This window comes from Tursiops truncatus, chromosome 10 (genome assembly GCF_011762595.2).
Source record: "Tursiops truncatus isolate mTurTru1 chromosome 10, mTurTru1.mat.Y, whole genome shotgun sequence".
In the NCBI taxonomy this organism is placed as follows: Eukaryota; Metazoa; Chordata; class Mammalia; order Artiodactyla; family Delphinidae; genus Tursiops; species Tursiops truncatus.
The window spans coordinates 54,040,305-54,064,856 of record NC_047043.1 but is presented as its reverse complement, the minus strand read 5'-3'; the positions used below and the strand labels follow the sequence as shown (position 1 = coordinate 54,064,856).

The 24,552-nt window shown below is 41.5% G+C and overlaps 1 protein-coding gene across 3 annotated transcripts in view; it reads right to left on the bottom strand.

Annotated features, from left to right (window-relative positions):
* Window positions 1-24,552, bottom strand: part of STAC (SH3 and cysteine rich domain) — a 101,715-nt gene that overhangs the window by 4,226 nt on the left and 72,937 nt on the right. For 2 of the 3 annotated variants that reach the window (XM_033864546.2, XM_004322611.4), the window contains exons 7-10: window positions 22,544-22,608; window positions 21,121-21,209; window positions 5,266-5,317; window positions 5,034-5,171 (exon numbers count right to left, since the gene is read on the bottom strand). In XM_033864546.2, coding sequence (XP_033720437.1) covers window positions 5,034-5,171; window positions 5,266-5,317; window positions 21,121-21,209; window positions 22,544-22,608 — 344 coding nt within the window. The remainder of the gene's footprint in view (window positions 1-5,033; window positions 5,172-5,265; window positions 5,318-21,120; window positions 21,210-22,543; window positions 22,609-24,552) is intronic. The other variant, XM_033864547.2, reaches the window with a different exon arrangement.

Below are 24,552 nucleotides of genomic sequence, written 5' to 3'. Positions count from 1 at the left end.
GTAGATTTAAACAACACAAATTTATTATCTTGCAGTCTTGGAGATCAGAGTCCCCAAATCAGGGTGTCATTAGGTCTGTGTTCCTTCCAGAGGATCTAAGAGAGAATCTGTTTCCTTACCTTCAGCTTCTAGAGGCCACCTGCATTCCTTGGCTCATGGTCCCTTCCTGCATCTTCAAAGCCAGCAGCACAGCATCTTCAAATCCCTCTCTTTCTTCCTCTCTACTTCTACTGTCACATCTCCTCTGACTAGGACCCTCCTGTCTGCCTCTTATAAGGACCCCTGTGATTACATTAGGTTTACGTGGGAACCTACTTAACTTAAAGAAAACCTGCTGTAGAGGAAAGCGGGCTGATTGAGAAGAAAATACTACAAGGAAATAAACACTAAATTAAGATCAATGTTAGAAGTGATGAAAGCCTGAATCAAACTTCAGAAAATTAAAGTGAAGTGCGGGACTATCTTGAAACATTCTCCTAGGAAGAAGTGAAGTGATAAAGTGGGAAGCAATAAAGAGATTAAAACCATAAGGGAAATATGATAAAACAGAGATGATTCAACTGAAGCATTATTAAGTTCCTGAAGGAAGAAGCATTAAGATCAAAAGGCAAAGGACCAACTGGGGGAAACGTTGGCCACACATGATAGATCAGGTGCAAATATTTTTAAAGGATAGAAAACTTTTTCAGTAGTGTAAGAAAACAAGAAAGTACACAGATTATTCATAAAAGAAATACAAATGTGTTAAAATTTCAACCTCTCTAAGCATCCAGGAAATGAGGATTAACATGAAATATTATTCACTTATCAAAACAACAGATATCATTTTGTATGATATACAAATATGTAAAAAATAGTAATGTTCAGTTCTGGCGAGGATGTGGTAACCTGAATATCTTCATAAACAGCTGATGTGGGTGTAAACTGGCACAAATGTTTGGGAGGCAATTTGGCAGTATGTATCAAGAACTGTAAAAACTGTTTATCTGTTTTCCTGTAAATTCTAAAGCATATCCTAAAGAAGTAATCAGAGTTATAAAAAACAATCTAGGTTTAGAGGTGTTCATTGCAGTTATCCATAATAATTTTTTAAAAGCTCTGAATATCCGATCATAGAGGAAAACGTAATACATTCTTGTACACCTACACTAGGGGTTGGAAAAATTTTTCTGTAAAGGACTAAATAGGAAACATTTGCAGGCCACGTGGTCTCCACTGCAATGACTCAACCCAGCTGTTGCGGTGTGAAAGCAGCCGCAGGCAATGCAGGCAATACATAGATGAATGAGTGCAGCAGTGTTCTAATAAACTTTACTTTAAAAACAGGGCCAGACTGATCCATTGGTTATAGTTTCCCAACCTCAGATCTACATGATGATATGTTATACAACTGCTAAACCATGTGTGTTTTTTTTGTTTTTTTTGTTTTTTTTGCAGTACGCGGGCCTCTCACCGCTGTGGCCTCTCCCGCTGTGGAGCACGGAAGCACAGGCTCAGAGGCCATGGCTCACGGGCCCAGCCGCTCCACGGCATGTGGGATCTTCCCGGACCGGGGCACGAACCTGTGTCCCCTGCATCGGCAGGCGGACTCTCAACCACTGCGCCACCAGGGAAGCCCAAACCATGTGTTTTGATAAACATTTAGTAACTAAGTTTAAAAAACAGTTGGGAAACTAAATATAATATGATATCAAAATAAGAATTAGAAGAAAAGTCTGGTGGGAAATAACATAAAAGTAATTATGTCGATTGATGGCTGAATTACCTGTGATCTTTATTTTCTTCTTTGTAATTTTTGAGGATATTTTCCAAATTTTCTCCACAATAAAAGCATTTTAGTTTTATTAATCTAAAAATGATTTATCCATTTTTCTTTAAAGCTTTTATAGAACACAAGAATCAATTAAAATAGTTCTCTAGGGATGACAGAACTATGGATGAATTAAAACATAGTTTTATGGTGTTTAAGTTGATTTAATAAGGATAGTTTTTAAATTTCAAAAATGAAGAAAACATACTCGTGTCCATGCAAACTCTAGGTGTGTTCACAACAAAAAGATAACTTAATTCTATCTGCAGCAAAAGTTCTGTGAAAAAATAATGTAATAATTGTGAGACAAATTAACCCCAGAGGCAGAAATTTCATCAAAGAGATGCATTACATTTGTTTTCAGGATTTAATTTCTTCTACTTCCCTGCTAATGACCATTTGTCTCTTTATATTTTTAGAGTTTAAATATCATGCTATTTTCTGATGTTTACTAGGTAATTTTAGGTGGCACTGGCCACTGTAGATGGATTTCCCGGTTAGGTTTTTCTCTGAATGATGACGGCAGCAAGGGTAATGACCCCGTTCAGCACCCACGGTGGTCAGGCACTGTGCTGACGCTTTACACAGGTGATTCACCTCCATGTCAAGAGATCGATGCTACTATGCCAATTTTACAGATGAGAACATTGACCTTCAGAGATGACTTTGTCAAAATCACACAGGATATAGATCCATTTCTGTAAGATACTGGAATCTGTGTTTTGCTAATACATTAGACTCCCCTCAATCAACAAGCATGTTTTGAATTTTTACACGTAAAATAATTTAAGACACTAAAGTGGAGACAAATTTAAAATTTCTTCTCAATAATAGATTTTTAAAATGGAATTTTCTTTCAGGGGGCTGATATTTTCCAAGAATTGGTACACACATTGATGACAAAGATCGAAAATAGAGATTTGTATAGGAGTAAAGAGATCTCAGTGCCTTTTGTTGACCCATATGTAATTGGAAATAAAAATGCCTTTAGGGTTTCCCTGGTGGCGCAGTGGTTGAGAGTCCGCCTGCTGATGCAGGGGACACGGGTTTGTGCCCTGGTCCGGGAAACTCCCACATGCCGCGGAGCGGCTGAGCCCGTGAGCCATGTCCGCTGAGCCTGCGCGTCTGGAGCCTGTGCTTCGCAACGGGAGAGGCCACAACAGTGAGAGGCCCGAGTACCACAAAAAAATTAAAAAAATAATGCCTTCAGTTGCCAAAGAACTACTATAGAGCTTAAAAGTGAAAAATGGAAATGAAGGTCATTCTCAAATCTTAGCTTTGATCGGAGCACCTGGGACGTCTTTAAAAAAAAGGCTGATTCCCTGCCTTTGCCCTGAAAGTTTCTGCTTCAGCAGGTGTGGGATGGAGTTAGAAATCTGCATTTTCAGGGACTTCCCTGGTGGCACAGTGGTTAAGAATCCGCCTGCCAATGCAGGGGACACGGGTTCCAGCCCTGAACTGGGAGGGTCCCACATGCCGTGGAGCAACTAAGCCCGTGCACCACTACTTCTGAGCCTGCGCTTTAGGGCCTGTGAGTCACAACTACTGAGCCCGCGGGCTGCAACTACTGAAGCCCGTGAGCCTAGAGCCTGTGCTCCACAACAAGAGAAGCCACTGCAATGAGAAGTCCGCACACCGCAACGAAGTGTAGCCCCTGCTCGCCGCAACTAGAGAAAGCCTGCGCGCAGCAACGAAGACCCAACACAGCGAAAAATAAAATGAATTAAAAAAAAATCTGCATTTTCAGCAAGCTCCCAGGTGATTCTGATTCACATGATGCAAAGACCACACCTTAGAAATACCAGGCTAGACAAATATCAGGGTTATAGCCCTTTCCTAAACAATTATGGGTAGATTCATGCAGTTCCAGGTTCAGGCCAAAATGCTGTGTTGTGTCTCGAGCGTGTCTAATTAAAGATGGTGGGTTGTTTGTCTCACCCCCACCCCGGCAGGTTGTCAGTTCAACCATGAGAGTGGAGAATGTGAGCTCATTCCCAGAAAAATTTTTTTTCGGGGGGAATACGGCCAAGGGATTGGTAGAAGTCTTTGAGCAGCTGTTCTGCTTCTGGAAATTGACCAACTGAAGCAAATTTTAACTTGCCTTCTGTTTTCACTGATTTGTATTTTAATAACGTAAAACAATGTTTAATCTCAAATGGGGAAGCAAAAGATTATTCTGAGAAAAAAATCAAACAAGCTAGCAAAATTATGTAATAATGCTTTGCCAATAAAGATGAACATCCTTCCCGAATGTATTTCATTCAAAAGACTTTCCAGATTTTGTAACAGGAAGGATACAGTGGGTAATCCTGGAGAAGTTTGAAACACTGGTATGGAATCCAGCTGGGAAATGTCCCGTTTGCTTTGTGGGATGTTTATGGCATTAGAGATGGGGTCTCAGTCTGATAAGGGTGATTCCATTGCCTGGAATCAAGAATGATTCAGTAGGGCTTCTGTATGAGGAAGAATTTATTTCCAAGGGCCCTTCTGGTCCTAGGACACTTGCCCTGAGGACACTTGCTTCCCGGGGAACCAAACTATGCAAAAGGCACTTTACATTCTGTTTGTTCCACATTGTCCAGGGCACATGGCTCAGTGGAAGGCAATGACTTGAAGCTTGCAGACCTATCTTTAAGTTCCAGCCTGGCCACTTACCAAGCTTTTGCCCCTTGAGCAAGGTACCTGACCTCTATGAACCTTTGTTTCCTCATTTATAGGGCATGTATAGAACTTCAAAACACTGTAGGTATATAAGCTCTATAAATAATATATAATCTATATGTTTGGTTCCCAGGGAAGGCAAGTGAGCTTCCTAACACTTCGGTTTTGCATGTTTAGATCCTCCTACACTAATATCATTGGACTAAGAATATCTTTTCTCAAAGTGAATACTTCGCTTGTGACTCCACTCATTCAGACTCACATGTACTGCTATTTGTCAAAATGAGTTACTCTGGGGCTTCCCTGGTGGCGCAGTGGTTGAGAGTCCGCCTGCCGATGCAGGGGACGCGGGTTCGTGCCCCGGTCCGGGAAGATCCCATGTGCCGCGGAGCGGCTGGGCCCGTGAGCCGTGGCCGCTGAGCCTGCGCGTCCGGAGCCTGTGCTCCGCAACGGGAGAGGCCACAACGGTGAGAGGCCCGCGTGCCGCAAAAAAAAAAAAAAAAAAAAAAATGAGTTACTCCGTTTTGGTCATACTTGGTATGTGTTTGTGTGCTTTACTCACCTGATTCTCTTTCAGTGTTATCTGCCCCTGTTCCTTACACCCAATGAAGGTTCTAACACATTTAAAAATCTTCTCATTTTGTTGTACTCTCTGAACAAAGTTGGCTGGAAAGAAGCCAATCCTGTCTTGAATTTTCCCCTGAAAGGAAAAAGGAGGCATGCATCCACAATTGTAGCATTCATTGTGATTATATTTACCAAATGACTTTTCTTCAAGAAAAAGCAATACTTACTTTCCACCAGTCTTCATTGGAGTCCTCTAGGAGAGTAATCATGTCTCCTGGCCTAAAATGAAGAATGAATGAGTTGGGTGGGGAAGTAGAGGGGGTGAAAGAGAAAAAGATGGTCCTTTAAAGTCAGAAGTGGTAGCTTTTCACTTACACAAATAATCCTAAAATAAATAGGACTAAAATAAACATGACTTTTACCTGTTCTTCCCACCCATGAAAGTAGCTTTGTTAGATACTGAAAGCAAGTGTAATTTTTTGTGCTGTATTTTAAAAATAATCTTAAGCTTTATTTTTATATTATACATAGATGATCATCTTTGCATTGAAAAAAATTCTAAAATTTGGAAGTCTAAAATATGAAAACTGGAGTTTTTTCATATTCTGCCCCATAATTCTCCTCCCATTGCCCAGAGGTGACCACTGTGAGTGGTTTCCTGTGCCTCCTTCTGGACCCTTTTTCATGCACTGACATTTATATAGAGATATAGATGTATTTGGCTGTTTCTTTTGTTTACTAATGACATCTGGAATGAGACATTATTATCAGCTATGTCTTCTCAGTACCTTCTTGAAACCATTTTTACTTAGTTCCACTTCCCTTGTCTGCCACCTTTTATGTAGGTATAATCTGGAATTTTGTTTTAGACTTGTGTGTGTGTCTGTTATATCCTTCATCAAGAATTACTTGGTTTAACTGAAGAATTACATAATGTTTTTGCTCTTGGTATTGTTGTAGATATGGTCATTATTTGCCACTTCTTATTGGACTTTCACATCCACGTGTATGTGTGTGTGTGTATGTGTCTTTTCATTCCTTCTTCTCTGCACGTAATGACACTTTTACAATCTGAAGATTGTACTTTTTTTCAACTTGGGAAAATCTTGTCTATTTTTTTCACTGTTTTCTCCCATTCATTTTTCTCTCTTCTTTCTTCCTGGAATTTCTATGCAACACATGTTGGACCTGCTGGATCAATCATCTATACCTTTTGTCTCTCTTACACATTTTCTGTCTTAAAAAAAGACTCTGTTTGGGACTTCCCTGGTGGTCCAGTGGTAAAGAATCTGCCACAACTAGAGAGAAGCCCGCACGCCGCAATGAAGAGCTCGTGCACTGCAAGGAAAGATACCGGATGCCGCAACTAAGACCCGATGCAGCCAAAAAACACAACAATAACAACTCCTACCCGCCCCAAAAGAACAACTCTGTTCTAAAATTCTTCTCAATTTAATCTTCCTAATTGCTTAATGGGCTTGTCTCTTCTAATATTTAGTATAATACTGAGAATTTTAAAAAAATTGAATTTTCAAGCATTCTGTATTATTTTCTGAAAGTGTCCTTTTAACATTTGTCACTTTATGTTATGGATGGAATAGTATGATGGATCTTTCTGAGGATATTATATATTTAGAACAATATTTCTCCCCTTTATTGAATGATTTGTTTCCACTAGGATTAGTTAGCCTGTTCTTTATCATATTACTTTACTTCTCCTTCCTATCAAGGTATTTTCTCCAACACCTGTTTCTCGGCTGTCTCTTTATATTCATGACTGAAATCAGAGGGTGTGAATCGCTGGGCAAGTTTCTCTGCTTTCACATACATCTGTATCTGCAATGTATGAGGGTCAATTTCAGGCTCTGCTTAAGAGAGCAGGGTGTGTCAGTCGACGCATCTCATCTTTGGATACTTGAGAGTATAGCAGACAAGCAGTCTGGAGCCTCCTACCACCACCCCAATGGCTAAAACAAGGGCAGCTTTCTTAACCCCAGGGAGGGAGAAGGTTAGATTATTTTCCTCCAAGTAGAGCTATCTTTTCCTTCCCTCCTGCTCTCTAGAAGCTCTGGAGGTCCAGAATTATCTCAACACAATTCTTTTTCTTTCTCAGTCTTTCATGCCCAAACAGGAGCTCTCCTTGGGCAGGGGTTCCCTTTCTTTAGAGTACAGGTAATGGTTTAATTCTAGAGTCAAACACCATTGCTGCCTATTTCTCATTCTAAGTAGTAACACGGTGTTATGAACACTGTTGGGACTCTGTATCAGTTATATATTGCTATGGTAATGCTGTGTAACAAACAGCCCTCAAACCTCAAAGACTCACTCACATTCTTGAGTGTTGGCTGCTGGCTGGGATGACTAGGGTGATTTTGCCTTATTCCATGTTTCTCATACCCCAGAAGGTCAGTTGGGATTTTCATGGCATTGCCAGGGCAGCAAATGGAAAAGTGAAAAACACATAAGACCTCTATGGCCTAGGCTCAGAACTGACACATTTTCATTTCTGCCTCATTTTATTGGGCAAAGCAACTCTGCAGTGAGAGGAACTGTAAAGTCTCATGGCAAAGAGTATGGATACAGGGTTGGTGAAGAATTGGGGCCATTAATACAATTCAGTCACCAAGACACCATCATGCTCTTTAATGAACCTGTTGTGAATTCAGTGTCTCTTTTGTGCTCTTACATTTAAACTTGTTTTTTATCTTGAGCATCCTTTGGTCTCTGGTCATCTGCCTTGTTCTCTATTTGCTGTAGTCTCCCAGGAAACTCCTAAGATTTTTGGTCTCTGATAGTGTTATTTCTTATTTTCTAGTACTATGATGGATGTATTCTTTAAAAAATATATTTTCTGACATTTTAAGGGATTGGAGCAAGAAGGGAAGTAGATTTGTGTGCTCCTTTTGCTATTCTGGTTCAATCTCCTCTGCTGTCATTTTCAATTTTCAGTTAATATCTATCTTCTTAGGGGATTCCAAATATAACAGTCTTGTTGCACCTGAAGCATTAAACACAACGGGCATTTTGGTATTTCAACAGTCACAGTATCATGCTGATGCCACAGAAAGTGAGAAGGCTGAAAATCACTCATTTCTCAGGTGAGGGATTTAATTAAACAGCAAGGATAAAAGTCAATGTAGAAAAGTCCTTCTAGCTCCAGCAGATTTTATTTAGCCTAGTAACCTAAGAAACCATGTGTTAAACTACATTGACTTTGCTGATGGTTCGGTAGAAATTGTAAGTAGGGAATCAAGGTTGGAAGACTTTTCCTAAGGGTGTAAAACAGTGCTGCCTGAATCCAGCTTCTATTTTTATGGTCTAGAGAGTCAGTCTTCACCGTGCCCAGATGTGGCCAGTCCCTGAGCCCATGACCTATGTTAACTAAACCACACATTAGGATACGGCACTCATTGGAATACAAGCTATAATTTTATGAGAAAGACTAGACATCCTGACATCCTGACAGTGTGATGGAGTTTCTGTCTTTTCCTATAAAAGAGCACTGCCAGCATCTAAAATTCCTTGGTAAGTGAGGAGAATTACATTCATCCCTTTATCCTTTGTTGTTTTGTTTACCCACTCATTCAACAGATATTACAGAACACTGACTCTGAAACAGTGATTTTACTAGGCACTGGGTATACTTTGGTTAGTAAAGTCCTCACTGGAGCTAATATTCTAGTGAGAATGATAGATAACAAGCAAATGCATAATTAAACTTTTAATAAAGATAGAATGTGTATATATAACTAATAAATATATATGAAGGAAATAAACAGGATGCAGTCATAAAGAATAAGAGTGGACCCCTAATGATATTATTTAAATACTCTAGTCATCAGGCAGAGACAGCTAATGTCTCTTTTTCAGTTTGGGGAGGATCTTGCTCTAGGGCGGCACTTGAATCCAAGACAACAACTCTCTAACATCTGGGCAAGCACACATGTGGCTTGTGGGATTTCTACTGCCCTCTTGCCTCTGCCTGGCATTTTTCTCTTCTCTTCCCAGCATTCTTCCCCACTGAGGCTGCTTTAGATCCTTTCCCGCACTGAGCTCCAGGCAGTTGATCTGAGTAGGCATGCAAGGTAAAATCACTCTGTGTAATATAAGGTTTTTAATTAATTTTTAAAAATATGACTTGACCAGTTTTGAAACTCTGGCAAGAGATTGGTCAGTTCCTCCTTAAACATCTGATTAAATCAACACCCACACCACTTCCCTCATGAGGCTGGGATGCTCCGGGGCACTATGTACCAGCCCCATCCCTAAATGCCCTGGGGCCAGGTACCAGACAGCTAGGGACAGCCTCTGCACCCTGGAGCCTATGAAATTATTCAAATTAGCTAACCCACAGGAAGCCTGGGAAACCTCACTAATCCCAGCTGCTGACCATACATAAGCTGCCCCTACAGCTCCAGCTGCTGTTACCCTGACTCCCTGGTCGGCCAGTGTGGCCCTGTGTGGCAGCCCTTTACTCTCAACTGTGAGTTCTCTTCTAACCTGTTCTAACTTAGTTCTCTTCTCCTACCTGTGGTGTCAGAGTGCCATGTCCTGCCATCAAAGAACTAAGTCAACACTCTGCCTACCTGCTGTACATAGGAAGAGCCTTGCCATCGATCCTGGAGGAATGGAGGCCTAATGCTTAAAATTCTCCTTCCCTTGGTTGGTCCTAGGATGGACACTGCCAGCGCATGACTCTCTGCCTCTAGCAGTTTCATGCCTCTGTGGCTGACCAGGCCCCTTTCCATGAAACAGTTCTTTCTTATTTCACATTATCACACTCCAGGCATGTTAGAAGAAAGGCCTGCTCTGGTCTAACAGCTATTTTCTTTCTTCCAGGTGACTTTATGTTCCTGATCCATTATATATCGATTTTATAATTTAACTCTATATTTCCAAATCTTGGAGATGAACTCATCAGGCTCCCCAATACTGAAAAAAGCGTACTTTTGCTTAATTCAACCAATCAGAGCATCCTAAGTTCAGGTAAAAATTCTGCTGTATTGTAACCCAGAATTTTATACATTGATAAAAAGTACAATGCTCTTCAGACACAACACAAGCATGAGCCTCCTACTTGCAGCAGATAGATCAGAACACCGCAGCTGGCCTTTTCTTTTTGTTTGTTCAGTAAAATTGGTCTTAAACCCAGAGGAAAAATTTCAGGTTGGTTATGTCATGATTCATGGAACATCTTGAAATGAAGAGGGAACTGTGGACTATCAGTAGGAGTAGGAATAAAATAACAAAGCTAACTACAGAATCATGGCTTCGTGGTGAGGAAGACAGAGTTGTGTGTGTGTGTGTGTGTGTGTGTGTGTTTATGTGCATGTGCATGTGAGCCTGATGGTTGCTATCTGGGGTCACTTCCAGAAGTCCTCTGCCTCCCTCATTTCTCGATTTTCCACTTGGACACAGAACCCATCTCGCCCTCAATCAAGTAAACTGGTTTCAGGGACTCAGAGGGCACAGTGTACATGGAGCGTATGAATGATGCAAGCGAGCCTGGCCATCTACAGGGAACTCTTCTGCAAGGTGTTATGAAGATGGTTGAGTCTTTCATGGGTGGGAGCTCCTGGAGGGTGGATTGTGAGCTGTCCTGAGGCCCCCCATCCAGCCTTTCTCCAGTCCCCACATAGAGCACAGATTCCTAGGGGTGGAGATAACTGACACCCTTCCGATGGTCACTGCTTCCGAGAAATACCTTCTCCACCGTCTGAGACAACCTGAGACCTCAGCTTGGCCCTCCTATGGGAAGCCCATGGACAAGGCAGGATGCTCTGGGCCTTCTTTGCTTTCATAATGTTTTGGATATACTGAATATTTGGGACAACAAAGGAAATTTGTCTTTCTTTATCCCTCCATCTTTGTCTATTGAGCTGAAGGAAATTACATGGCATTCAAGTATTTTTTGAATGCTTATGACACGTTAGGTCTTGGGTGTGCACTCAGGGTACCAAGATGAAAGGATTAGTCTATGCATCAGTTTTCTTATCTGTCAGGTGAAGATAATAATTGTACCCACCTCAATTTTTTTGAGGATTAAATGAGTTAATACTTGTGAAGCACGTTTAGATAAGCCCACAAGAGATGGTGGCTATTATGGTTGCTAAGACATAGTTATTGCCATCAAGATGTTGGTGATCTCAAAGGGGAAAGACATGTAAACTGGTAGCTTATAGTGCCATTGCTAACTGAGAAGAAGTATGCTCGAGGGGCACAAACATGTGTGGAACTGACCTCAAACAAAAATTGCAAACATACATGCCTCTTTGAGACTCAGCTACCTCAGTTATATTTACATAATTACAAACTATGCATTATATCTATATCTCTATATCCATCTCTATACAGTGAACTATATTTACTTGGCAAACTTGCTATGTGAATTAAATGAGAATGCATATGCGGAAGTCTTCAGCACTGTGGCTGATATACAATAAAGGCTTAAAAATTCTAATTTCCTCCTAAAAATGCAATTTTTCACTGGGAAATGGGATTTAGTAATCAGTACTTTTAAATGAGTGTCCCCTTAGGTTCTGGCAGGGACAGTTCCTTAATGTGATAGCCTTTGACCTCTTAAGTGGCTTCCGACACTGAAGTTTGATGTGATTCGGAGTTTTGGGAAAGTGTTTCCCTCTCTTTATGCCCCCACCCCTCATCTCTTTTGCCCCTTGACTCCAGGTAGTGACCACAAAGGTGTGGCAGGGCCCGGGGTGGAGTGAGGATTCTACCATGCAGGTGGCTGATTGCAGGGGAGATGATGGAATGGTTGAGGGGCTCCCACACAGCCTGGAGGGGACGGCAATGTTCACTGAATGAAGTGCGCATCACCAGTAGCATTTTCACACAAGTAAGAAGGTCAAGAGAGACTTTACCACTTATAGGCAGGTTTGATTCCACCACTAACTCCACTAGATCCGGCTGATTCTTGTACCACCCAAACTTTGTGAAAACTCCTTGGAATTGCCCATTTTACTCTGCAACTATTTGGGGATTTTTTTTTTTATTTCTTAACACTTTCCCATTCATTAGGCAAAAAGGACCCCCAAATCAAGCTTACAATCAACCATGGTCACTGGGCCCAAACAGATCTCCTGGAGAAACCAAGACAAGGGGAATAAAAAAGGGGCCAGCCAAACTGCCCCATTAATTTTAGATGTACTGCTTAATTTTTCACTAGACCCATTTCTCAATCTCTATAATCCTGGTCCGGAGCCTTTTATAGTCTCAGCACATGGATCGGTATAACAAGGAACTCCTGAACTCTGTAGTTTGATTTTGTCTTAAGCCTGGCATCCATAAGACTGCCTGCACCTTCTCAAGTCCAGAGACCAGCTCAGAGAAAAAGCATGCAGCTAAAGGGCTATTTGGATGGGATTTGGTAAATGTTCCTGAACTGTCATGGATCACGCTCTCCAGAACCTAATTGAAAAAGGCATTTGAGTGAGAGGGAGGCTCCTAAACACATTAGTGACATTCAGGAAGATCTGGGTTTCTTGACATAGTGCAGCATCAGAGCATAATATGCACCAGAGACTTTCCTCAAATAGCCTTAATTGCATTTTGATGTCCTGGCGACTGTGAAGATGATTTTTAAATCAAATTGGTACATAAGAATTACGTTTAGTTTTAATTAAGTTGATGCATTTGCCAAGCAGTAATGTACTTAGAGAATGGAAACGAGACATCAAGAGTCTTATTTTGTCTTACCCTGTCTCAAGGGCTCTCCTTTTCTTATCTTATGGAGGGTTTATAAAAACCTTACAGAGTGAAGCATATTACCAAATAAAAAGTCCCAATGCAGACCAGTGTACTGAGCATTGGCTGAGGGTCAGGAAACCTGCATTTTGGGTTGGCCACGGGCACACTACGCATCTTTGGAGAAGTCTGATAGGTCACAGTTGCTCTCAAATATAGCAGGTAATCAGAATCCAGAGAAACACTTAACCATACAGATTTCCAAGTGGATCTCACTCTCTAGACCTGGGTGCAGCCCAGGAGTCTCTATTTTAATAACGTTCTCCAGGAGATTCTTAAGGATTGGAACACGTGGTTTAACCATCCTAACCATAATTTTCTCTGTAAGATACTACTTGCTTGAATAACCCCACAGATTTGTTAAAAGAATGCAAGGGGCTGTCAGGGACAATTTGGAAGACTTTGAAATGGGCAAAACCGATGACTGATCTGGTGTCCTGTGTGGTATGCCCTTCTGGGTCACCTCCCCCTTTCAATGTCTTTGAGCTATTGCACATCTCTGCAATAATGCAAATGATCCTTATCTATAGAAATGCAAGTGAATTGTGTCTGGCAGAATGTAGTCAATTACTACTGTGAATATCGACCAGTTTTGCATCTATTTGGAAATTCACATCAGCACTCCTAATTGCCTATATATGGGTGCTGTGTGAATTCTCCTTTGTACTGGTTCTCTCATTCATTAATGATTCAAATTAAACTTCTGACATGTGCTCATTTTATAATTGTATAACAGCTGTGATTTTATCTTAATTTTTAAAAATTATCCTTGACCGGGAGTGACTTTTCATGAACCCACTCTATAGATCACAAGCTTCCTGTTCTTTCGAACCAGGCTTAATAATCCAAATAGATTTATAAGGAGTGATGTGAGTGGCCAAAATGGGAGAAATTAATGCATTATCTGAATCTGTTGATTAATATAAATTGTCAACCTTATCAGAGAGGAAACCTACCACAGTCAATGTAGGGTGGAAAGTTTCAGGTGGGAGAAAGGCAAGTGGACTGAGAATCAGCCTCCCTGTGTAACTGCTCCGAGCCTCCACTTTCTACTTGTGAGTTCTTGGACTTGGTTCTCCCTCCCTCCCCTCAAAAGGGTAAAGGACCATAAACTGTCTCATTGGAATATGAACTAAACAGCTAGGTGTCCATTTGCTATGCTTGGACACCTAGTCCATTCGCTAGACTGGGAGGAAGGTAAGAATCTAAATATGTTTCTGCGATGAATTTCCACTTCTTTTGTAATGGGGTTTGCAATTGGCTCGCATTTGGCACCTCTTAAAATAATTCTCTTGTTCTATAGTTTAACTTATTCTTCCGTTATCCTTTCCTCCCTGGAAAGAGAGAATAGAATGACTGCTCACTATCTAAGCCGCACAGGCACCCATGTCCCCTCTATCTGGAAGCCTTGGCTAGGCTGTGATGCCACCTCCTTGAAAAGCCTTCCCTGGCTTCCCAAGGCTGCTTCAATGCCTTCTTTTTTTTTTTTTTTTTAAGATTAAATGAAATGATGTATTGTAAAGAACTTGATACATAGTAGATGCTCCCTAAATATTAGTTTTCTTTCTCTCTTCCTTTTAAGTTTTGGGTCACAATCCTATTCTGCAGTGGGATGATGTGGTTAGAAGCACTGATTCTTCCTAGGTGATGCTTCAATGCCTTCTTGAGGTGCAGTAGCAGCATCCTGGACTACATCCCCGCCCACAAGACCTCACATTGGAGGTACTTTCTTGTCTAGGGCTCTCAGCCTTATGGCCACTGGAACTCTTTGAGAACAGGGCCTGTGAACTGTTCACCCTGCAGAGAGTACATGCTCATTCACCACGTGATGAGTGGTGGGTAGATGAAACAAATCCTGGAAACAGCCATACAAGGGTTAAAATCCCTTTTAACCTGATTTTAAGTGGTGCTTGCAATAAATCAGGAAGAGGTGAATTCAGGCCATCCCATCTCCAGAGGTTCTTGTGAATATTAGCTAATGAGACAACCGGTTGCTTGGCTTTGTTCAGACTTACCCATGGAAAAATCCAGGACTCACTGCTTCCAAGAAAGAATCTGGCAACTCAAGACTCTAAATCAGGAATCTAACTTGGAGTTACAAAAGAAGATATGTTTTTCTTTTAAGGCCCCCAAATTTAGGTGTTCTGACACACACACATGGAGTGGCAATGAATTTGTACCTCCCTTAATATTTAATAATATTCGAACAGCAGTTTCCCCAGTCCCCCTCTTGGCCCATAAGAATTATTTTCCTCTCTTTTTTTCCCCCTTATGAAACACAGCCATTATCATATAAATCTGTCTGGGGACAAATAATAAAAATGAAAATGATTTAGATGTGGAAAACCAAAAGGGATTCTTTGGAATAGGTATGGTCACTAAAATATGTATTTGAACCTTAGAGTCTTTTATTTATTCTAGATCTTTTATTTCAGAGTCGCTACCGTGTTTTAGGGGTTTGTGCTTACTCAAAGTTTTTTACATCTGCTGATTATTTAAATGGTATGTCGACTTGGCAAAGCCACTAAAGTTATTCTTATTGATTTTAAAAAGATGCATTGGTGTGAATAATAACTGATATCTCCATGAATGTTTTGCAGACTTCTGAACCCAGAAGCAGTGAGGGTAATGAGGCTGGTTACAGTGTAAATGTGGAGGGCAGGATTTACCTTCATCAAAAGGCTAAGCATGGGTTATCAAGCTTTTGCTAATATGTGTGTGTAAAAGTGTAAAAATGCAGGTGTATCTGAGTGTGCGCATGTATGTGTGTGAGTGTGTGACTGTGTGTGTTTGTGTGTATCTGACTGTGAGTGTGTGGGAGTGTATGTACATATGTGATGTGTCACACACATACACACTTGGCCAGAATGATTGACACATGACCTTTGTGAATTCACAAGGCAGTGTAGCATGATAATGAAGTCAGTCCTGATTATAATGGGGTTCTCCAGTTTGTATTTCAACTAGCATTTTAAAAAGCTTTGCTCATGAATTAAGCTGGCATTCCATAAAGTGTAATTTTCAGGACTCCTCAAAAACCTGAGAGTAAGGGTTTTTGGAGGAAATTGTCTAAGACCCTTAATGACAGAAAGTTATCTACTATACACGCTCATTACACTTAGACAGAGGAACCCGGGTGCCTCTTTAACGTTATGAGACCTCAAATCATCAGCAACGGTCTGGAGAGCCCTGCATGATGGCATCACAACTTGTGTATCAGTGGTGAAATTCCATACCTAGAGCATGTCATGTCAGCAACCACAAAACCTACTCAGAAGATGAGGGACAGGGTGTCACAGCATCCTTATCACCAGACCAATTAGATAAAGTCTCCTTGGATGTGCTCAAAGGCGAGACAGAAACTTAAACTGTGTTTTTTCTACTATATATCTTTAGGGTAATTGATCAGAAGACCAGGAAATAAAACATATTGTGAAATGATGCAAATTATGAAGAGAAGGTATCTAAAATATATTGTGTGGGCTTCCCTGGTGATGCAGTGGTTAAGAAGCTGCCCGCCAGTGCAGGGGACACAGGTTCGAGTCCTGGTCCAGGAGGATCCCCCATGCCACAGAGCAACTAAGCCCGTGCACCCCAACTACTGAGCCTGTGCTCTAAAGCCTGTGAGCCACAACTACTGAAGCCTGCGTGCCTAGAGCCCGTGCTCTGCAACAAGAGAAGCCACCGCAAGGTAAAGCCCGTGCACCGCAATGAAGAGTAGCCCCCGCTCGCTGCAACTAGAGAAAGCCCGTGCGCAGCAAGGAAGACCCAACGCAGCCAGAAAAAAAATATATATATTGTGCACCTCACTCTGTCCTGGGCATGAAATCTCACTGTTTTTTTTTTTACATTATCTCGTTAAATACTCTGTCTCCCTAGGAAGGAGAAAACGGAGGCTGCAAGAGATTAAACAGTTTGCTCAAACTGATGTAGCAAGCATGTGTCAGAGGTGGAAGGCAGTCCCAGGTAGGACTCTTAGACCCTGCTCCTTTCTGCCCTATGCCCTTGTTCTCTCCCGCTTTCTGCCCATGACGGTGGGAAGATTATCACGATCTGAAAGCTCCAGAGATTTGGGGAGGTAATAGCAGATGAATTTATGAAGGAAGTTTGCCCTGAAACTGTAGCGAAGCTGACTGTGTGAAGCCTCTGCCTTTAGACAGTGTTTGGAGACCAGTGATGGGACCACAGAAATTCTAAGAGGAGTACCTCTGCCCTAAGAATAAGGAGGTAGCACTCTGGGTTCCTCCTCTCTAAGGCTCACTCCTCCATGCCCAAACTGCGTTTGGCTTAGCAGGGCTTCTGCCAAATTGTCTTAAACTCCTGTTCTTTGTGAATACGCCTATGGGCTACTTTTGGTCTCTTTTTCTACAGTTTCTTCTGGACAAATCATATTCATCCTGGGCTCAAAGCCCATCTCCTCCAGGAAACAGGTCCTGGTTAAACCCTCTGAGCTGGGTTTGCTTCCTCTTTTATAGTTTCCATTATGTTATCATGGACTTTCTTTGCCCACTAATTGTATATGCCAGGCACGACATCGGTTCATTCATTTAATCTCCACAATACTCATTCATTCATTCATGAAATATTTATTAAGCATCTGCTATATCTCAAGAACTGTACTACACTCCAGGGACAGAACGGTTCGCAGATACAGACTCATTCTCATGGGCTTTACAAGGGAGATAGAAGTTAACCAAGTAACTCAAGAAATAATAGATACAAGATGAGATAAGTACTTTGATGAAAAGAAATATGGTGTCACGAAAGTATGTAACAGAGGATCTCATCACCCAGGTTGTGCTTATCAAGAAAGACTGCACCAAGGAAGAGAAATCAGAGCTGAGATCTAGCGGGTGCATAACAGTCAACTGGAAGCAGGTGTGTGTGTGTGTGTGTGTGTGTGTGTGTGTGAGAGATGGTGGTGGTGGTGGTGCGTGGCTAGGAGGCTGAGGCGAGAGGAGGAGTAGACTGCAGGAAGAAAAAGTCCTTGGCAGGTGAGAGTGTGGTCCTTTTGGGGAACAGAAGATGGAGCAGAGAGGTGAGGGGAACAATGGTGCAAGACAAAGCAGAGAAGTCATCAGGGATGAGACTGTATGGGTCCCAGAGGTCCCTGTAAGTATGCTGGTCTTGACCCAAGGAAGTGGGAGGACATTAGAGAGTTTTAAACAAAGATTTGAGTGTCATGAGCAGATCTAAGGCAGGCACAATGATTATCTCCTTTCCCAAGTGTAGAAGCAGAGGCTCAGAAGGCTTGTGGAACTTTCTCAGGCTTCATGGGGGTCACACAGCTAAGTGAGTGGCTTGGCTAGGGCTTAAATCCAGGTCAAGTGATGCCCACACTCTTTATTCCTTAACATTCGGTGAATCCATGTCATATGTCCTTCTTTCTCTCTCACTTCTTAAGTCTGAAAAGGAAGCATCCACCTCTGGAGTATGAACAGAACTGACTGGAACCAATATTATTAAGCTCCTACCATGTTATCTTATTTGATCACAGCCATCCTATGAGGGCAGGGCTTATTATTACTATTCTCAAGATGAGAAAACAGAGGTTCAGAAAGTTAGGTAAGATGCCCTATTGTCAGAAAATAGAGATGAGAATGGTATTTTGTTAAAAGGATTTTTTCTACCGCATGGTTTAAGGAGAAAAAGATAATTCACAAAGCACCAGTTCATTCAAGGAATGATACTAAATCCCCGAAGCATTGCCTTACATGTTCTAAATCAAGAGCTTGGCTTTTAAAATGGGAACCTACAATCTCTTTACAAAAAAAATGAGTATGATTTATCACTCCAATCTTGCAGTCTATGTAACGCAGACATTTCACTTCTGGGAGTGAACAGTCCTGGTTTGCCTCGAAGCAGACTGTAAACGTTTGATTCGTGACCAGACAACTTGACTTTTAAAGGCCTGTAACCGACTAACCAAAGCACAAAAACTTACGACCACCGCCAGGCAGCTAGACTTTACTCCTCAGTACCCCAGTAATAGTCTAGATTTCTCTGGAGTTATTTTTTCCATCTGACGACTTCAGAACAATCTTCTAATACAAAACTGTGGGAGCTGCATAAAGGGGAGTTGTTAAATTTTAAATTCTAGACACCCAAATGATAATCTCAAGAAGGACCCAGTATACTATTTATTGCAAGTAAATATAAGTCACCCTTGTCTTCATCAGCAGGTAGTTAATGTGGACTGTCAGTTGAGGGCAAGGCACCATCTCAGCGATGAATTCTAGGCAGGCTCTGCCTAGCAGAGTTTGCTGTATCTTTGATGGAATAGGGCTTCACCTGACAAATGCCATCTCATCCTGCTGCACCTAAGCCAGGCTGTTTAGGTAATGTTCACAACTCCAGCCAGTGAGTCCAGCATGGTGGTTCTTCCTCAAGGATGGAGAACATTCAGATGTACAATAACCTAACTGTCTGAAGGAATCTAAGGAGCTAGGAACCAGGCCTGAACTCTGCCCTGGAAAGGTCCAAGAATCAACTGGAAGCAGACCACAGACGCATAATGAAAACTGACCTTGGGTGTGAGCGGGGGCGTTCCCAGACTCCTGCGGGACACCCACATCTGCTACGGAGTCCCATTGGGTGTTGCACCAGGAGGGGCAGCTGAGCTGCCAGCGTTGACCCCGGTGGCATATGGGCCCCAGGAAACAGGGTCTAAATGGAGGTTTTTGGTAGCTCTCTCCTTTTAAGGGGTTTTGGGGAAAGTGGAAGAGAAGGCTGATTTCACTGAGGAGGAACTATATTCAGGCAAAAGCCAGAGGGACCACGCCGGGGAAATGGCACAGATCTGAGATGCGGAAACGTTCAAAGAGCTCCAGGGTGGAGACAAGGCGTTCATCTTCAGGGATGATCGGTGACTGATAACTTGACCTACACGGCATTCGGACAAGTGGAGTCCGCCGTAAAAATGGAGGCTATTTCCCTAATACTCTGACATTTAAGTGGTCTTCTGTGCTGATTTCTCTCTCCATGCTCTTCAGAAGAGGAAAGAACCCATCTCTAAGGGCCCATTTGGCTACAAAAGCAGCCCCTTGTATCCTGCTCTAGGACTGGAAAACACCAAAGCCTTCTCCTGAGATTACTTGTGTTTTGGGTCATAAATGGAGGGAAGGAGTGAATTCTTTTCTTTGAGATAAGCCAGTGAACGCGACATTGCAAACACCTCACTGACTACCAGTTCCTGAGTGTTTACCATGATGGTGCTGTATGTTTTAGGAACCTTATTCATTTCACCCTCACAAGTGCCTTAAGGGGAAAAGGTCATTATTATTTGTTTATAAGTAAGGAAACCAGAGTAATGAGATGTTCAGACACTGCTTAAGGTCACACAGCAAGTAGGGTGTGAACACAGGACTGACTGCAGTCACATTACTCCTGAAACGCGAAGAGACTGTGGTCCAGAGAAGGACCTCACGAGGGCCCCAAGGCTCACCTGTCCTCCCGTTTCAGTTACCATGAAGTGCGATGGTTCCTGAAACAGAAGTAGCTCCGGGTAGGAGCCAGGAGGAGCTGCCAGTCTCCAGCAGGGTGAACAAAGAGTTTTAATTTGATTGGTCAATCAGTGTTAATTTGGGCAGTAAGTACATTTTTGGTTCCCTGTTGGACCCCACAGGATGCCAAGTGCATCTGTTGCTCAACCTTCATGAAAACTCCCAGCAGCAGCTCTGGTGACGATGTGCTAACTGCTTTTTAAATTAATTAATTAATTTTATTTATTTATTTATTTTTGGCTGCGTTGGGTCTTTGTTGCTGCGCGCGGGCTTTCTCTAGTTGCAGCAAGCGGGGTCTACTCTCTGTTGTAGTGCACGGGCTTCTCATTGCAGTGGCTTCTCTTGCTGCGGAGCACGGCTATAGGCACAGGGGCTTCAGTAGCTGTGGCTCGTGGGCTCTAGAGCGCAGGCTCGGGAGTTGTGGCGCACGGGCTTAGTTGCTCCGCGGCATGTGGGATCTTCCTGGACCAGGGCTCGAACCCGTGTCCCCTGCATTGGCAGGCGGATTCTTAACCACTGCACAACCAGGGAAGCCCTAACCGCACTTCTTAAAGTGTGGTCCCTGGACCAGCAGCATTAGCACCACCTGCAGACCAGCTAGAAATACAGATTCTCAAGCCCCACCCCAGACGTGCTGAGTCACAAACTCCCAGGATAAGGTCCAGCGATCTGTGTTAACCAGCCCTGCACACTAACATTTGACAATCATTGCTCTAAGACACTTGGAGGGAGCGCAGATTGAATTATATTTTTTCACATGGAATGATACTGAATTAAAATTTTTCTTTCATTCTTTTTTTCCTTTTAAAATATTTTTACCTCATTTCCAGATCTTCATTCTCTTGTGGTATAAATTTGTACAAGGCAACATAGGTGTTCATCTGTAATTGGTCTTTGGAAAGAGGTCCCTGAAAGAGAAAATAAAAGAGAAGTGAGAGAAGGAAGGAGGAAGAAATAGAGAGAAGAAAGAAAATAGGAAATGGAGAAGTTAAATGTAATTCCAGTGTATGGATCTTAAGTGTTAAAATACCTAAATGTTATTAAATACTTTGTTCCAAACATAGATTTATTTTTAATTTCCTGGCTGAGTTGATTTCACCACAAACTATTTGAAAACATTTATATAGAACTCTTTGTCAGAAATACTGCAATTTTCTTCAAATCAATTTTTTTCTTTGATATAGTTGTTCATGAAAGGTGGGCCCAGGCAAGAGAATATTCTCTCTATAGACAGGAGACATGTGAATAGTAGTAAACAACTTCCCTTTCCTAAAATGGACTTTTTTTCAGTTAGCCTACAGTTCTGTATCTAGCATATCAAAGGGATCTGGGTATATTCATCCAGAAATTCGTTCATTCATGTTGTGGAAAAATTACAGGTTTGGGCATTAGACTGATTTAATTTATGTTATGGTATCACCATCTACTGGCTATGAAACTTTGCAGTAATGATGATAAAAGCTACCATTTTTGATGGCTTACTGTGTGCCAGGTATTATGGTACACGGATTAGCATACTCAAACCTCACAACAGCCCTGTGAGGTCGATTCCATTGTGTCCCTGATTTGTACACTATACAAGAGTCTTACAGGTATTGTGTAAACATTAGCTATTAACTACATAAATGTTAATCCTATATAAATGTTTATGCTTTATAACATACATAATTTAAAATTATATAATATGTAACAGATATTGTATGTTGTATATGTATACACTATATATGTAATACATAATTGTATAATATATTTAAATGCATAATATAATAAATATATGCCATATATATAGAAAACATAAACACAAGTTGTACACAACTACATTCTTTTTGTTTGTGATTCACTCTGCTATCCAAAGCTCAAGTACTTTATGAAATATTATTCTGTTCTAACTGCATATGTAAATTACCATAAAATATAATAAATATATACTTATGTACTTTAAAATAGTCATAATATATTACATAATTATATAATTAACACACTGTAGAGCATATATCAACTTGTATGTGACATACATAACAGAAACAAAAGCATACAGTATAATGCTTATCCTTTGTACCCTGGATGCACTGTAGTATTTGTTTTGCTCAATACTGTCTACGCTATTTACCTTATGCTACATTATTCTCTAAAAATGCTCGTCTGGGCCCCCCTAAATCCATTTCATGACCCACTTGGGTGGTGACCTACAGAATGATCTAAGGACCCTGTCTGGTCTGTTTTCCAAGACATCCATGAATACCTGGTGGTTTATGTTCTTTGCTTGGTCTCTGAAATCGTCAGTGCCATTTTCTGGATACGTGAACACTGAAGGAGACAAGAAAAAGCAAGAGCTTTATTAATCCAGTCACCATGTTTTGGAAACATGCTTGAAAGATGTAGCTTTATTTATTTATTCCCAGCACCATCCCTTCGACTTGACCTCTCCCCACCTTTTCCTCATCCTCAGTGACCCAGCTCTCGTGTCATCTTCCACGTGATGCTCCCCCTGTCTCCCTTGAGCATCCTGCACCACCCTCTCTGCACGCCCACACCTTCATACAGGCCTCCAGGCCAGCACGCATCCTCCTGCATTGCTTGGTCTCATTTGGCAGAGCTCTTCTCAGGAGCAGAAACCATGTTATTAATCTTTGTTAAATGTATCAAATCATTTGTTAAGGGGATGGTAGGTGAGGTATGGCCCAAATTAATTGCATTTGAATTCACTTTTTCAAATATCAGATTCTTTGATCTCTATTCAATATCTTGACTCTAGTTTCTTAATGATTTCTACATTCTATTTGCAGAGTAAAGCTTTAGTTTTAAACTTCAAAATACTTTCTCAATCTCTTATTGTCAATGCATTGGGGCTGCTGTTGAGAAAGAAAATTGAATAGTGGTTTCTCATTTAGTTTGTTCTTAGAATACATAATTCTCTGCCTTTTGCATATAAGCAGCCACTCTGTGGCCTTCGCTGAAGAAAAAGGCTTCTTACAACGGGCAGGAGTTTTCACTGTCCACACACACAGCTGTGGGAGGTCCCTGATGGGTATGGGGGGCTCTGTCTTAGCTAGTTCAATCAGTCACAATTATCTTAGAGACCAACATCATGTATCTTCCTTAAACAAAAATAAAAGGTAGCAAGTGTTTCCAAATCTATACAATAGGGTTGTAGTGTTGAAATTAATCTACCTTTTAGATGACTTGACATTCAAAAATAACACATTAGGGCTTCCCTGGTGGCACAGTGGTTGAGAGTCCGCCTGCCGATGCAGGGGACATGGGTTCGTGCCCCGGTCCGGGAAGATCCCACATGCTGCGAAGCAGCTGGGCCAGTGAGCCATGGCCGCTGAGCCTGCGCGTCCAGAGCCTGTGCCCCGCAACGGGAGAGGCCACAACAATGAGAGGCCCGTGTACCGCAAAAAAAACCCCAAAAAACAACAAAAAAGCACATTAGTCTTCCCTTTGGTCCTCCTTCAGAGGATCAAGGATACCAGCAGAGGAAGAGAAACACACCACGGAAAGCTCTGTATCCTCTTTCATTTAGTGCATCGACAATCTCCACTGTCCTTAAAATGGACTCGATAACTGTGATGTAGAAAACACACTTCAGAACAAGAGCCCCTGTAAATGTACTGATGCTTAGCAAACATCTGTTGCCCATGGTTTATAGTTCCAGAGCCTGTGGGTGCAATTCCATTATCCCTAGGAAGCCAATATGCAGTCACTGGAGGAGCTCGGCTTTGTAGAAAAATGGAAAATGAAGGGCCTTGTCTGCCTCAATATTTGGCTACGCAACTTCTCGGTTTCAAGAGTAGAGACGAGCAACACTCTTCTCTGGTTTTAAGTGATTACCTGAAATCTTGGCATAATTTGATTCCATAAGTATAAAACTGGATACATTTAAAGAATACTGAATATTTGAATGGAAACATGGGAAGAGCATCTTAGAAAATTCTTGATTGATCTAAAAGGGGGACGACATAAGGTACATATGCAATATTTAGTTTGACTGATTTTATAATTTTGTAATTTCACATTATTTTAGCTTTTCATTGACTATCCATTAGCCATCACAAAAATGTGTATCATTTTGTGAACTATGCTGAAAATTATTTGAAGTGACTCCCAATGTGTTTTCAGCTATATGGTTGCAAACAGAACTGGAACACTGCCAAAAAAGAATGATTTTTTTTTTTTTTTTAAAAAGCCCATTCCTTCTGGCTATTTCTAAGACTTTGATTTGAGGGGAAAGGCATAAAGAAAGGTAAC